Raw genomic sequence first — 13,955 nt, 5'->3', positions numbered from 1 at the left:
AGAGAGCGTTGCTGGTCACCTGGCCAGTGTGGAGCGCTTGAGAACGTTCAAGGAGGTTGCTGGTAAAGAAAACTGTGTGGAATGTTATCTTAAAGGGTAATTCCAAAGTCTGCGTAAATTTTAATTACTCAGAATATTTTTGCTTTTCTGAGATATTTGAGCCGATTTAAATAATAAGACAGATTTGATTTTAGTTATCTTTAGATGGGCCTTTTGAAGAGCTAATCTGATATTTAATTGTATTTAGACAAGGTGTACAGCAGTGTATTTATGCTAGATGCTGCCGCCAGGCCATGAGGCACCGCTGGGTGGCGCTCCCCCGTGCAGCTGAAGGCACGCGCGTCCTGAGGATGTGCTGGAGTCCAGGAGCCCTGCTGAGCCTTCGCCTGCTTCCAGTTCTTAGGGCCCTTCTTAGGTTTGAGGTGCTGTGTGTTCTCCCACTGTCTGGTGGGTGGGTGTCACATCCACTAAGGGTCCCTCAGGATCGTGGCAAGGCCTAGGTCATACCAAGACCTTCTTGACTGGGTTAATTCACTCGGGATTTATTAATTCAATCAAAAACATTTATTCGCTGCCTGCTGTTGCTAGTTACTCATCTAGGTGCTGGAGATACAACTGTAAATAAAATGAAGTCTCTTCTCTCGTAGAACTTATATTCTAGTTGGGTGAGATAGACAAATATCTGGAACTACCCATATTTCCCTGTTAGGTATAATTACATGTTGTTTTGGTCAAGTGTAGATCTTCTGGGGAGCTGAGAACCAGAGAGGGTCCTTTAGGTTGCCCTGATTTTTTTAATGCTTCCTTGGATGATAGGGTAATAATTTGAGCGAAGGTGGACGATATATCCTAAAACTGGTGGTAATTTTTAGTATTGTTATATTCAGGACCAGGTGTAGCTGATTTAAACTTTTTCTTATTTGTTTAACTTTATTTTTTGTATATGTAAAACATTTATGTGGTACAGAAGTCACAAGTACATAAACAAGTGTCAGGGAGTCTTGTTTTTGTCTCTTATTTCCTCCAGCCTGTGCTCACCCCCATAGGTCATCATTTTTCTGGGTTTCTGTTTTAACCTTCCAGAGTTCTTTAATTGCATTAAATCTTGGGGGAAGGGGAGGACGGAAGGAGGTGGGAGACTGAAGGAAAGAGGTACATGGGTGGGAATAGAGGAGAAGAGTTCTGTTTAAGTAATGTTTGTGAAACGTTTTATTGGCACTCTTTTTGTCCCACTTGCATTTCTACTAACTCTGAAAAAAGCAATAACTTTTAAAAAACCGTTCATTTTATTTGGGAATGATTTTAGATTTACAGAAAAGTTGCAAAGATGAGACAGAGAATTCCCTTCATTCAATTTCCCCTAATGTTAACATCTTACATTTGTCAAAACTAAATAGTAACATTGGCACGTTATTGTTGATTAAACTCTGCTTTATTGCAGTTTAGCGTTTTTTAAAAATAATAAGCAGCTTTATGGTAAAATTGGAATGAATGTTCTTAAAGAAGCAGCCAAGGCAGAGGGCACAGGAGGGCTCATGTTCACACTTACGGCCTCTCACCAAGGTTACGGCAGTAATTTGCCCGTGAAGAGGTGATTTCCTTTGTCCATTCCAGCGGCTGGAAGCATCTTGTATTTTAATTAGTCATAATGTAATGAGAATACTTACCATAATGCTTTTGAAATAAAGAAAATAAGGGAAAAGGCAAAAAGTCATACAACCCAAAGTCAGTGCCTCAAGTATAGTTAGTTAATTTGTGGAGGAGTCTTTGTTTTTTTATAAACCTTTTTATAAAGTGCCCTGATGTGGTCAGTTCCATTGTATCCACCTCAGTGGAGGGAAGCGTGGAAATGATAGTGATACGCTGGAAATGCACCCAGATGAGCGTTTGTCGATTCCACCGCTGATTTTACAGTCCTGGAGCTTGGAGTCCGAAGGTGCCTTGGAGGTGTTGTGCTAACTTCCTACATAATGCAAAGATCTCTGCAGCAATAGCTGTGCGTCTGTTACAGATTCAGTCTCTGTCCAAGCCCTGCATACTGCTTCTAAGGCAGTCAGTTCCATTAGCATTATGTTTGTGGTATAATTATTCTCCTGAGTTGAAGGATAGGTCATTATTGCTCTGTCCTCTTTAGCAACAGAGGAATGTAAAGACGAAATTATATCTGTATTAGTTAGGTAGGTGTAGATAGAGGTGTGTAGGTGCCTACGTGTATAGGTATGACCCCTTTGCTCTCTCTCTGCTTTCTTTCCTTCCTTCTTTGGAGGTATCCCTCTCATTTATTATTTACTATTTTGTTTCTTTGTTTATATTTGGTTCTTTAGAAATGTTAGGATGAAGAGATGAATAATGATAATGAGCATTCCTGGCCTCGTAGGTTTGTTATGAAGATTAAATAAGATCACATGTATGAAGTGTTCAGCATAGTACATGGCACACAGTAAGCGTTTAATGAATGCTAACAGTGTAGTGATGGCGATGGTCTCTGTTACCCAGTCTTTTCCTCCTAGATTAATAGGGAAGATAACTGTAAACAACTACGTATAATACAACAAGGCTGAATGAAGCGGTGTGGTGGAGATGGAAGCAAAGCTCTTCTTATTTATTCTAATAAGGAAGCAACTAGTTTCAGTGAGAGAATCAGGAAGGAGGAAGCTTCTCTCCTTAACTTTGAAGTAGAAATAGGATCTCCTTAAAGAGAAGGATATTCTAGATTGAGGGGCTAGCATTAGCCAAAGCATGGAGCTAGGACGAGGGGTTAGGTGTGTGGAAGATCCGGTGGGAAGTCAGGACAGGATACAGAGAGGTCGGAGTGCACAGGGCTTTGAAAGCGATAATGGGAAGTTGGTACTTTATGCTCGAGGCTTTGGGTAATATTTTCAGGTCTTTGAATAGAGGACCAAGATTGTGATCTTACAGCAAAATGGATGTCATTATTGTATATAGACAATTAGTGGTTCTTGTCAATTTAAAATTTTGACTGAGAGGGCTAATGAGAAATGTATAATAGAAGGAAGTAGTTGCTGTAATCCAGGGTGTGAAATGGAAACTGTTGGCAGATTGTGGAAAAACGAATCTTTTAGCATAAGCCCTAGGAACTTCTTGTAAATACTTTTGGGACTTTTCATACTTAGAGGATTAAACATATTTGTTAGACAATAACCTTCTCTCTGAAAGAATCTTAGTCTCTAGATTGGGAAGAAGGATGGGGTTGGCATGTGCGTGGAAAGAAAGCACTCTTCTTTTCTGGCTGACTGTGCGTGTAATTAAGATGAATTTAGCTCAAGAGAGCGGGCTGCCCTTCAGCCTGCAGGGAGGGCTTTAAGCATAAGCATATTTTAAAACTGAGCGCTTGGTTTCTATTTTTATGTCTCTGAAAATAATGATCCGACACAGGGAACTAGCTTTAGGGAATGAATCTGATGCGCCAGACTTCAGCGTCGCCAACATTTTCTCTCTTCGATAGGAGGGATTTGGTTCCCCCTTAAGTTGTCTTATATTTTTGTTGATTTCTACTGTTGCTCATGGAGCTTTTTGCCTTTTCAACACTTGTAACTCCGGATAATTTGTGTGTCCTACTTGGAGAAATTTTTGGGAAGGAAGTCTGATTAGGAAATAGAGATTGGTTGGCTGCTGGTCAAGTGAGAATTTAATTTCAGCTCACAACAGTTGGGTTATTGGAGTGACCAGTGAGTTATTGTTTTTGTTTTTTGCCTTTGGTTTCTTTTCCTGGTTGTACAGATTATCTAGCATCTAGACTAGACTAGCAGTGGGGGCATGTGTCTGTGATACCTGATTCTTTTCTCTTGGTATGGGTTGGACTTTGCATGTCTACAGCATCCTTCTGAAAGGAACAAAGCAAAGTACTACTTAGTCCATCTTCCAGGAAATACTGATCCTCTTCTAAGGTGTATAGCACTTCTATAACATTTATGCTTTGTGAAAGTGTTTCGTATCTTGTCATTTCGTGCTCACAACCACCTTGTAAATGAGGTAGGGCAGGTAGAATTCCTGTTTGACAGAGGGGTTGCTGAGGCATAAATAAGGGGCTGAGTTAGGGTTGCTGGCTCAACAAATAAATGATGGGGACAGTTTACTATATTTCCTTTTTGAATGGTAACTTGCAGAAAATTTTATAGGAGGAAAAAGCTGAATGCCGCTCTTTTTGTTCTTATTTTTTAGCGGCGTCTTAGACATCTTCGGAACATCGCTGCCCGGAACATTGTTAATAGAAACGGCCATCAGCTCCTTGATACCTACTTCACACTTCACTTGTGTAACACTGAGAAGATATATAAAGGTAAGGGGATCTGTGGACTTGCTACCCACAGATGGTTACATCTCAGTTTTATTATTTTTTTTGTGAGGAAGATTGGCCCTGAGCTAACATCTATTTGAGGAAAATTGTCCCTGAGCTAATAGCTGTGCCTGTCTTCCTCCACTTTGTATGTGGGATGCTGCCACAGTGTGGCTTGATGAGCAGTGTGTAGATCCGTGCCCAGGATCCAAACCCATGAACCCTGGGCTGCCAAATCAGAGTGTGTGATCTTAACCACTATGCCAGTGGCCTGGCCCCACCACTCTTTCTCTTTTTGCTGAGGACGATTGTCACTGGGCTAACATCTGTGCCAGTCTTCCTCCACTTTGTACGTGGGACGCCAGCATAGCATGGCTTGATGAGTGGTGTGTAGGTCCACGCCCAGGATGTGAACTGGCAAACCCCAGGCTACTGAAGTGGAGCATGGGAACTTAACCATGACACTACCTGGCCAGCCCTGTCATTTTTATTCTTTTTTAGCACAAGCGATTCTCAGTGCTTCTTGCTATTATTGTTTATTGGAAAGCTAAATTGTCATGCTGTCTGAAAATATTTCATGAGACGTTGTTATATATATTAAAGAAACATAGCTTTTAGATAGTTCTTTCAGATTAACTGAGCCTTACATTGTTTGTCATTCCTTTGTGAATGTTAGCTATTCACCTCTTTATTCCAGTAGCTGTCTTTTAAAATCGATCATATGAGTCTGGTATGCATTACTAATTTGCTTTTCTTTAAAATATAATAGATTTCTTTAATATTATGGTGAAATTGGGACCTAGTACGTTTCTTCTTGTATCTGTAATTCCTAGGGTATACATGGTCATTTTTTAGAAGAATTGCATGATTTCTTTGAATTCAGTTTCCCATATTGAAATGTGGATTCTTTCGTAAGTGACAGTTCTAAGAATAGACCAAATATTTGTTTCAAAATCACAAGCATCTTTTGAATACGTATTGGATGGAAGGGAGTTTGGTATAATCAGGTGATTTATGTCTGATGGTGTAAGAGAGGAAGTGTGGTATAATGACAGGAGTATTAGACTAGGATTGAAAATACATAATGCTGGTTCTCGCTCAGCTGTTTACCAGCTCTGTGACTTTGGAGAAAGATCATGACTTTTTGAACCTCACTTTTTCCATTTGTAAAGCAGAGAGAATGAGGTTTCATGAAGTCTGCAAGACAGATTTTTATGAGGAGCCACTGAGATAAGGGATAGCATTTGGTAAGATGTGATTAAAAGTCTGTGTTAACAAAAGGTGGTGTTATTTTAATAAGCGGTACTAAGGACTCATTTGAAAAATTCAAATGACACTTTATCTTTTTGGTTTTAATTGCTTTTGAAAATTTATTAAATCAGTAGCTGTTTAACAACTTTTTTCTTCTTTAAAATTTTAATACCACTATATGCTCATTATAAAATTGTCAGGAGTTAATTAGAGTCGAATCCTCCCCAATGTAAATAGCATTAAAATAATTTTTAAGGATGAAAAAAAGTACTCTAAATACTTCTGTTTTCACATAATTTTATTTCGTTCTTATTTTTCCTTCTAACCATTGCTTATTTTAAAAACACAGTTGTGTTAATCTGAATTATTAATGCTAGCTACTATAACAAATACCATAAATCTCACTGGTTTAACATCATACATTTCTTACATGTGGTCTGCCGGTGCAGGTGGTTTTTTTTTTTTTTTAAGATTGGCGCCTGGGCTAACAACTGTTGCCAATCTTCCCTTTTTTTTTTTCCTGCTTTATCTCCCCAAACCATCCCCCTGTATACAGTTGTATATCCTAGCTGCAGGTCCTTCTAGTTGTGGGACGTGGGACGCCGCCTCAACATGGCCTGACGAGCGGTGCCATGTCCGCGCCCAGGATCCGAACCCTGGGCCGCCGCAGCGAAGCGTGTGAACTTAATCACTTGGCCACGGAGCCGGCCCCTGCAGGTGGTCTTGGTCAGGTCCTGCCTTGGCAGCGTCCTCTCAGTGCTGGCTCAGGTGGCCAGGCTCCGTCTCTCTTGCCATGCCGCTGTTGTAAGCACGTGGCCTCTGGCCCGGCAGGAGGGAGAGGTTATTTGAGGGAGGTTTCTTCATGGAAATGGCCCACATCAATTCCGTCACATTCTGTTAGACAAAAATCAGTTGTGTTGTCCTTTTTAAATGAAAAAGGGACTTCTTAGGTGTCTCTTCCTCTGTGCCCAGATGGAAAATGAAACAGTTTGGACATGATTTGTCCTAAGCGTATAAGCATTTTTGCAGACCTTAATCCATTTGGTCTACTGCTCACTGATTGGTTTCAGCAATGTGATGATAGTGCCAGAGTATTTGAGATTTTGGATAGGTTCCTATATGATCTGGCCTGGATTGTCTTCATAGAACTTCCTTGCTCTGGTGTTCTCTCTGATAACAGTAATTAACAGAGTACTTAGTACATTTTAGGTATTTGCTGAATGATAGCAATTATTATTAGAATTGTAATGTTAATAATATAATAGTAGTTTGTAAAAAAAAGTAGTCTTGCAGCTGATTGATGACCGTGATGTAAAAACTTGTCTGAGAGATATGATGAAAGCAAAGTGATTTTTTTTTTTAAAGATTTTATTTTTCCTTTCTCTCCCCAAAGCCCCCCAGTACATAGTTGTGTATTTTTAGTTGTGGGTCCTTCTAGTTGTGGCATGTGGGACGCCACCTCAGCATGGCTTGATGAGCAGTGCCATGTCTGCACCCAGGATCCGAACCGGCAAAACCCTGGGCCACCGAAGTGGAGCGCGCGAACTTGACCACTTGGCCACGGGGCTGATCCTAAAGTGATTTTTTTTGTTTGTTCTTGTTTTTGCTTTTTGTCTCCTTCTAGCTCAGATTACATCTTCAGCTTAAAAGTTATCATAGACTGCTTCTTGAAGTTATCTCAATAAAATGATGATTGACACAGTCATCATTTGATTGTGACAAACCACGGGGAAGTCTAGTGTCTGGTAGTGGTAATGAGCCTGTCACTAACTGGCCAGCCCTTTGGCTATGGCATTTAGTTCCCCTTTTGAGCTTTAGTTAATTTATCTCTAAAATGAGAGGACTGATGATTTCTGAGACTTCCTCCTGCTCCAAAATGTCATGGTTGAATTAAGTTTATCCGTGGTCTTCTTTTTGGGTCCATATGTTGGGCTCTATAGCTTTGAACTAGCGTAGGAAGAGCCCAGAAGCTCTTTCCGTAGTAAACCTAGTTAATACCACCTTATCTTATTAGCCATGTGATGACAAACACGAATATTCATTTCATGATCATTATGTGGCCCTTGGTGTAGGATGACCACAGTAGAAGGCCAATTGGCTCTTCCCACAAAACCACCTGTACCACCTGCTTAGTGGTGGTGTTTCTTAGTTTTAAAAGAAAGATTTTTTTTGTTGGAAAAATATCTGAAATGTTGATTTCTAAGTTATTCTTTTATTTCAGCAGAATTCACAGCATATCCTAAGAAGCTATGTGTGAATTTTTTTGGATTTTGACATCTTGTAGTGCTCTTAGGAGGCCGTCTGCTTGTTAGGTAGTTCAAATCAAAACACCAGTTGTCACATCCCCAGAGAGCAAAGCCTTGTGTTAATGCGTGAGGGCCTAGGTTCCAATTCTGGTTCTCTCTTATATTTGGAATATTGATAAAATCAAGTTTGTTCTTCAGCCATAGTTATTTTCTCACCCGTGAAATATGAGTGTTTGTCCTCTCCTGAAATCCTAACCAGCTATATTGAATACATCAGATGATGAATATAATCCAGTTTGGATTATAATAATCCAATTGGTGGTCCAGTTTGGTGAGAAATAATCCAGTTTGGTGATCTCACCCAAGTCTCATAGTTTAAATAGCATTTATCACTTTCACAACTCGCAAATTGTATCTTTAGCTTGGCTCTCCCCTCTGAACTAATGCTCCTGTGTTCAGTTGCTTACTCTACATCTCTCTTTGGAGTTTAGTAGGTAACTTAAACTTGGTATATTTAAAACTGAGTTTCTGCTATCCAATCTGTATTCTTCCTTCTATCAGAAAATGTCAGCTCCATCATTCCATTTCCTTGGCCAAAAACGTTGGAATCATCCTGGATTGTTCTCTTTTATATCTCACATCCAATCTTTCAGCAAATACTTTTGGCTCTTATTATCAAAAATATATCTATAATCTTGGGGTTGGCCTGGTTGTGTAGTGGTTAAGTTTATGCTCTCTGTTTTGGCGGCCTGAGGTTTTTGGGTTCAAATCCCAGGCATAGACCTACATACTGCTCATCAAGCCATGCTCTGGTGGCATCCCACACATAAAATAGGGAAACTTTGGCACAGATGCTAGCTCAGGGCCAATCTTCCTCACCAAAAACAAAAACAAAAACAAAAAACAACCCAACACAACACTATATCTGTATCTGTAATCTAATCACTTCTTACTATCTCCAAACCACTATCATCTCTTGCCTGAATTGTTGAAGTAGACTTCTAACAGGTTTGCCTGCCCATGCACCCTCTGCAGTATGTTCTCAACCAAGATCCTATTAAAATGAAAGTGAGATCATGTTATTCCTCTCCTCAAAACCCTCCAGTGGCTTCCCATCTCATTCAGAGTAAAAGCTGAAATCCCTCTGGTTTCCTAGAAGGCCTGTCATGATCTGGCTCTCTGTCACCTCTTGGAGCTCCTCTCCCCCTACTCCTCTAGTTCTGTGTTCCGGCCACACTGGACTTCTTCCCGTTCCTTGAGTACCTTGAGTTTACTTCGCTTTGAAGACCTGGGCACTCTTTGCTCCTGACACCACATGACTGGCTTTTCCGTCTTCTCTCAGGTCTTTACTACGAATGTTTTCTTAGAGAGACTCTCCTTGATCGCTGAGTAACCCTCTTCAAAATTGTGGCTGTTCTCCTCCTGTCTTTTTGTGCTTTATTTTTCTCCACAGTACTTAACATGAGCTGATATACTGTTGTTTATTTGGTCAATGTGCGTCCCTCTCCGCTGGAGTGGAAGCCCCATGAGGGCAGAAGTGTTTAGGTCAGTTTTGTTCACTGTACTGTCTCCAGTGCTTGGAACAACGCTTGGCACATACTAAGTCCTCAAATTTATTTTTTTCATTTAATTCTTTAAAAGCTAATGTAGTCCGTGGAATATATAAAGGTTTATATTAAAGTCTTCTTTTCACCTGCCCCATCTCTCCTTAGTCTTCCACCCCACCGTGGTAACCACGGTTGCTCGTTTCTTGTTTATCTTCCCTGAGATTCTTTATGCAAATACAAGTAAAAATAGTTCCAAGCTATATATATTTCCATGCCTTGCATTTTTCGCTTAATATGTCTTAGATGTTTTTCCATATGAGTTCATAGAGAGCTTCCCAGATTTTCAGCACAGTTTTGCATTGAGTAGATGTACCATAAAGTGTTTGAATAGCTCCCATTGGTAGGCATTTATAGGTTGTTCCAGTCTTTTGCTGTACACACAGTACTACATTGAGTAACTTTGTTTGTTATGTTGTGTGAGTGCTGGTATAGCTATAGTATAGGGGAAAATTCCAAGAAGTGGAAGTACAATGAGAGTGTGTAATTCTAGTTTTGGTAAATATTACAAAATTGTCCTAGTTTACATTTCCACTTGCTATATATGGGTTCCTTTTTACGCACAGCCTTACCAACAGACTCTGCAATGAAATGTTTGAATTTTTTGCCAATCTGATAGGTGAAAAACAGTTTTATAGTATAGTTTAAGTTTGTTTTTCTTCTGTGATGCGTGAGATTGAGGTACTGAGAAAGCGTTTGTTGAATGAGTGGAATGCTGCATCAGAGCCGCGTGGCGCCCCGGGACCGTGCTCTGCAGTCTGCTTGCCTCGATTCTTTAGGTCTTGGCGTGCATAGAGGAGCACTGGAGTCTCATGGTCCCTTTCAGTAGAAATAGGTCTTGGATGATATCTTTTTGAAAATTTACTTGTCAAGTAGTGTTGCTCCAATTGGATTAATAAAAATTAATAGAATTGTATGAATAAAAATTAGAGTTTATAAAGAGTGTTTAATTCACTGTTTCATGTGGGCTTCACAACAACCCTGTTATTTTCCAGGTGTCTTTCTCCTTTAAAGGTGAAGGAACTATGGCCCAAGAAGGTTAATTGACTTGTCCAGGGTCAAACTTACACGTGATGGATTGGGGACCGGAACTACTTTTGACTTTAAGTTCTCCTAAGTTCACTATTCTGTTTTGTACCGTGCTGCTAGTTTCATTGGCAGTATTTTAGATGTAACAGAACGATAGGCAGTGTCGGCCCACGTTTGGCATGTTAGAAGTTACCTTAGACTTGGCGATCTCTTTCCACACCGTAAGGCTCCTCTGTCGGCCTCTCTCCGCTTGAATTAGCAAGCGCATTTTGAGGGTCTGATGGAGAAGGCAGATTGCTCAGGTTCATTTGTACACAGTCAGGCAGTCAGCAACGTTTTGGAAGAAATAATACTATTCCTCTTCTCAGTGCTAGGGATATTTCTTTTGGGAACTGTTTAATTTGGGCACTTTGCATATTAAGTTGAGGAATTCTCTCTCAAAAGAAAAAAGGAGTATTTTATTATTTTTTTCACAGATTTTAAAAGTAATATATACTTGCAAAAATTTAAACAATGCAAAAATGTATTAAGAATGAAGTGAAAGTGCCTTGTTATAAAAATGGTACTTTTTTTAGCCCTTTGTCTTTTTTTCCCTAAAAATATATATGGTACATATAAATTAGAATATATGTATGTATACACATTCATACATGTACACATACATTTATACAGTTAATTTATGGTTGGAATAATTGGTTAACCATTTGGCAAAAAAGTGAAAAGGATAATAGTTAGGATTGCCCAGTGTTGGGGAGAAAGTTATTTTCATAAGTGGGATTGTAAATTGGTACAATATTTTTAGAGAATAATTTGGCAATATCTATCAAATTCCAACTATATTTTCTTTTTCTCTTGCAATTTTACTTCTAAAAGTTATCCTATAGATTCAAATGTCTCAGGATATATATCTTTAAAAGATTGTTTGTAACATTACTTGAAATATCTAAAACTTAGCAGTAACTTAAAGATCATCAGTGCGGGATTTCCTTTAAAAACACTTAGAATGATCTCTTTTCTTATTTAAAATAATTGCTCAAAATAGAAAAATTAGAAAACTGCCAAGCAAAAAATAAAAGTCAGCAGCCTAAGTCTGTCGCCTGAGATAAGCATTGTTAACGTAGTTATAAAAATTTGGATCCTGTCATAAATTCTCTTAAAACCTGTTCTGTTAACTGAATACACTGTGACTGTCTTGCCACAAAACGGAATAATTATCTTCATCTTTTTTTTTTTTTTTCCTTAAGGAAGACAAGCATAGATTAATGTAGATGGTGTGTTTGTCAAGAAGTACTTTAACCAAGAGTTTGCCCGGAAGAGTGTTGTGTCCGGGTCTGCTTGTCCTTGACTGCTTGATGACTCCCAGGCTGCAGTCGTTGGTGGATCACTTTGACAAGTTCCACTGTATCTGAGTTTCATCTATACTTTACTACTTAATATATTAATATATTTTTTTAAGTTCGTTATTTTTAAACTTATGTCTAAGCATCATCTGTGAAATTGTTCATTCGATAAAAAAGTATTTATCAAGCGTCTGCCCTGTGCCTGGAATGGTCTTGCTTGCTGAGGAGACAGCAGTTGTACGAAACAACACTACTGCTCTTTATGGAGCTTGCAGTTAGGGTTTGAATGTATGAGATACAAATTTCAATACATTAGAAAAAAGTAAAGTTCACCCATGTATCACCTACAATCATCTGAAGTACCAGTGGTCCGTGCATCACCCTTGGGAGATAAGCCCCATAGCAGCTTGAGGATACAGGGGTCCTTGTGGGCTCTGCAGAGACAAAGCATCGTGGAGGAGGGGCCTTCAGCAGGGGCAGCAGAGGGAATGTGGGGGGCGGGTGCTGGGAGTGTCTGAACTTCTGACACATTTCCCTCTTTTGATCGTGTCTTCAGGTTTTGTAGCATTTACAACATATACGAAGGTTTGTAGAATCGTGAAATTTTGATGCTTACCAAGACCTTTGATTATTAGTCTAATTCTCAAAGTTGTCTAATGAAAAGTGGGCCCAAGGAAGTTAAAGAGACAGAATGTTAATGACAGGTAGAGCCAGCACTTAGGTTACGTGGTTACTAGATCAATATTCATTCCGCACAGTACAATGGATAATCATTGGAGATATTTGAGAAAAACAGAGTATATGGAATCAGTTTTAGAGAGTGGCAGTAGGCAAGGGAGAAGAAAGTCTGAGTTTTTAAGGGCTCAGGTTTGAATATGGGGTAAAAGTAGCCAGTAACGTTAAATCTAAATTAAGGTTAAGCTAAATTAAATCTTAACAGGTTTTGGCCTTTCTTTACTAATATTTTTCCCTTTAAAACACTTTTATTTAATCTTTATTTCTGTTTTATTTTTTGCAGATAAAGATATAGAGAGAATAGATTCCTTGAAAATGTTTTAAATGTTTGCTGAACACATGTTAAAAAATTTACAGGATTAAGAGTTGATGAGCTTGTTTTCTTCCATATCACTTATTGTTCTTTTTCTTTTTTTCCAGAATTTTATAGAAGTGAAGTGATTAAGAATTCCTTGGTAAGTTTGCTTTCTGGCAGGTACATAGGACTAAGCCTGTAACTCCTGTTTCAGAAAATGCTGACATATAAAATAAGTTCAAGTTCACTTCTGGTGTTATGATATTTCTGCTTTTAGATCTTCTGCTCAGTTATTGCTTACAGCTTCGTTGATTTGTTCATTGCTGTATCTCTGGTGCTTAGAACATGCCTGGCACAAGTAAGTGCTTGATAAATATTTGCTGAATGAACTGATTTTTTCTGTTAAAAACTTTAGTGTTCTTTCAACTCAAATTCTATAATTCTATCGCTTCTATTTGCTATAGAGGTTTTTGATCATTTGACTTATGAAACATCGTAATAAACGATATCTTTGTTTAGATATAGTTCTTAAGGATTTTATGTCTAGGGCCATCATATAAGATCTTTCTACTTATTATTTTTGGCAATGGCATTGCTCAGTTAGAAATCTGAAAGTGTCCTATTTTTGATGATGTGTACGCTAGATAATTGCATAAATGGCTCAATTTATTGGGCCATGTTGGGAAATAGAAAAGCTTTATGGTAATGATAATGTCCTTTTAGTGGTCCGAGACCATAGTGGATTTGACTCCTCTTTACTCTTTCAGCCTCGTCTTCTAGTATTTTCCCTCACTCATTGTGTTTCAGGCATACCTCGTTTTTTCAGTGCTTCAAACGTGCCAAGCTTGTCTTCTTCCTCATGCCTAGAACCCTTGTTTCCCCGGTTCTTTATTTGGCTGACGATTCCTTTGAGGTCTCAGCTATGTCATTGCAGCTAGGCTTTCTGTGACTAGTCTATCTAAGTAGTCCCCTTTCCCCTAGTCACACTCTTGTTCACATTGCCCGTTTTATTTTCTTTAGGGCATTCCTCACTATCAGAAACTCTTGTTCACTATTTGTTTGTGTTTATTATCTGTCTCCCACCTACCAGAGTGAAAGTTCCCTGAGAGCAGAGACCTTGCCAGTCTTGTTCACCACTGAAACCCTAGTGTCTAGAAT

General features: G+C 39.0%; 1 protein-coding gene across 6 annotated transcripts in view; it reads left to right on the top strand.

Moving 5' to 3' along the window:
• UVRAG (UV radiation resistance associated) overlaps window positions 1-13,955 on the top strand; it is a 298,705-nt gene that overhangs the window by 25,819 nt on the left and 258,931 nt on the right. For 5 of the 6 annotated variants that reach the window (XR_011541145.1, XR_011541146.1, XM_008515930.2 and 2 more), the window contains exons 2-3: window positions 4,183-4,300; window positions 12,923-12,957. Coding sequence is in view for 4 of the 6 variants with exons in the window: in XM_008515930.2 (XP_008514152.2) it covers window positions 4,183-4,300; window positions 12,923-12,957 (153 nt within the window). In the remaining 2 variants the exon portion in view is untranslated. The remainder of the gene's footprint in view (window positions 1-4,182; window positions 4,301-12,922; window positions 12,958-13,955) is intronic. The other variant, XM_070624087.1, reaches the window with a different exon arrangement.

This window comes from Equus przewalskii, chromosome 6, assembly GCF_037783145.1.
Source record: "Equus przewalskii isolate Varuska chromosome 6, EquPr2, whole genome shotgun sequence".
Taxonomy (NCBI): domain Eukaryota; kingdom Metazoa; phylum Chordata; class Mammalia; order Perissodactyla; family Equidae; genus Equus; species Equus przewalskii.
Note: the sequence above shows the minus strand (reverse complement) of the source record. Positions and strands in the feature narration are given on the sequence as shown.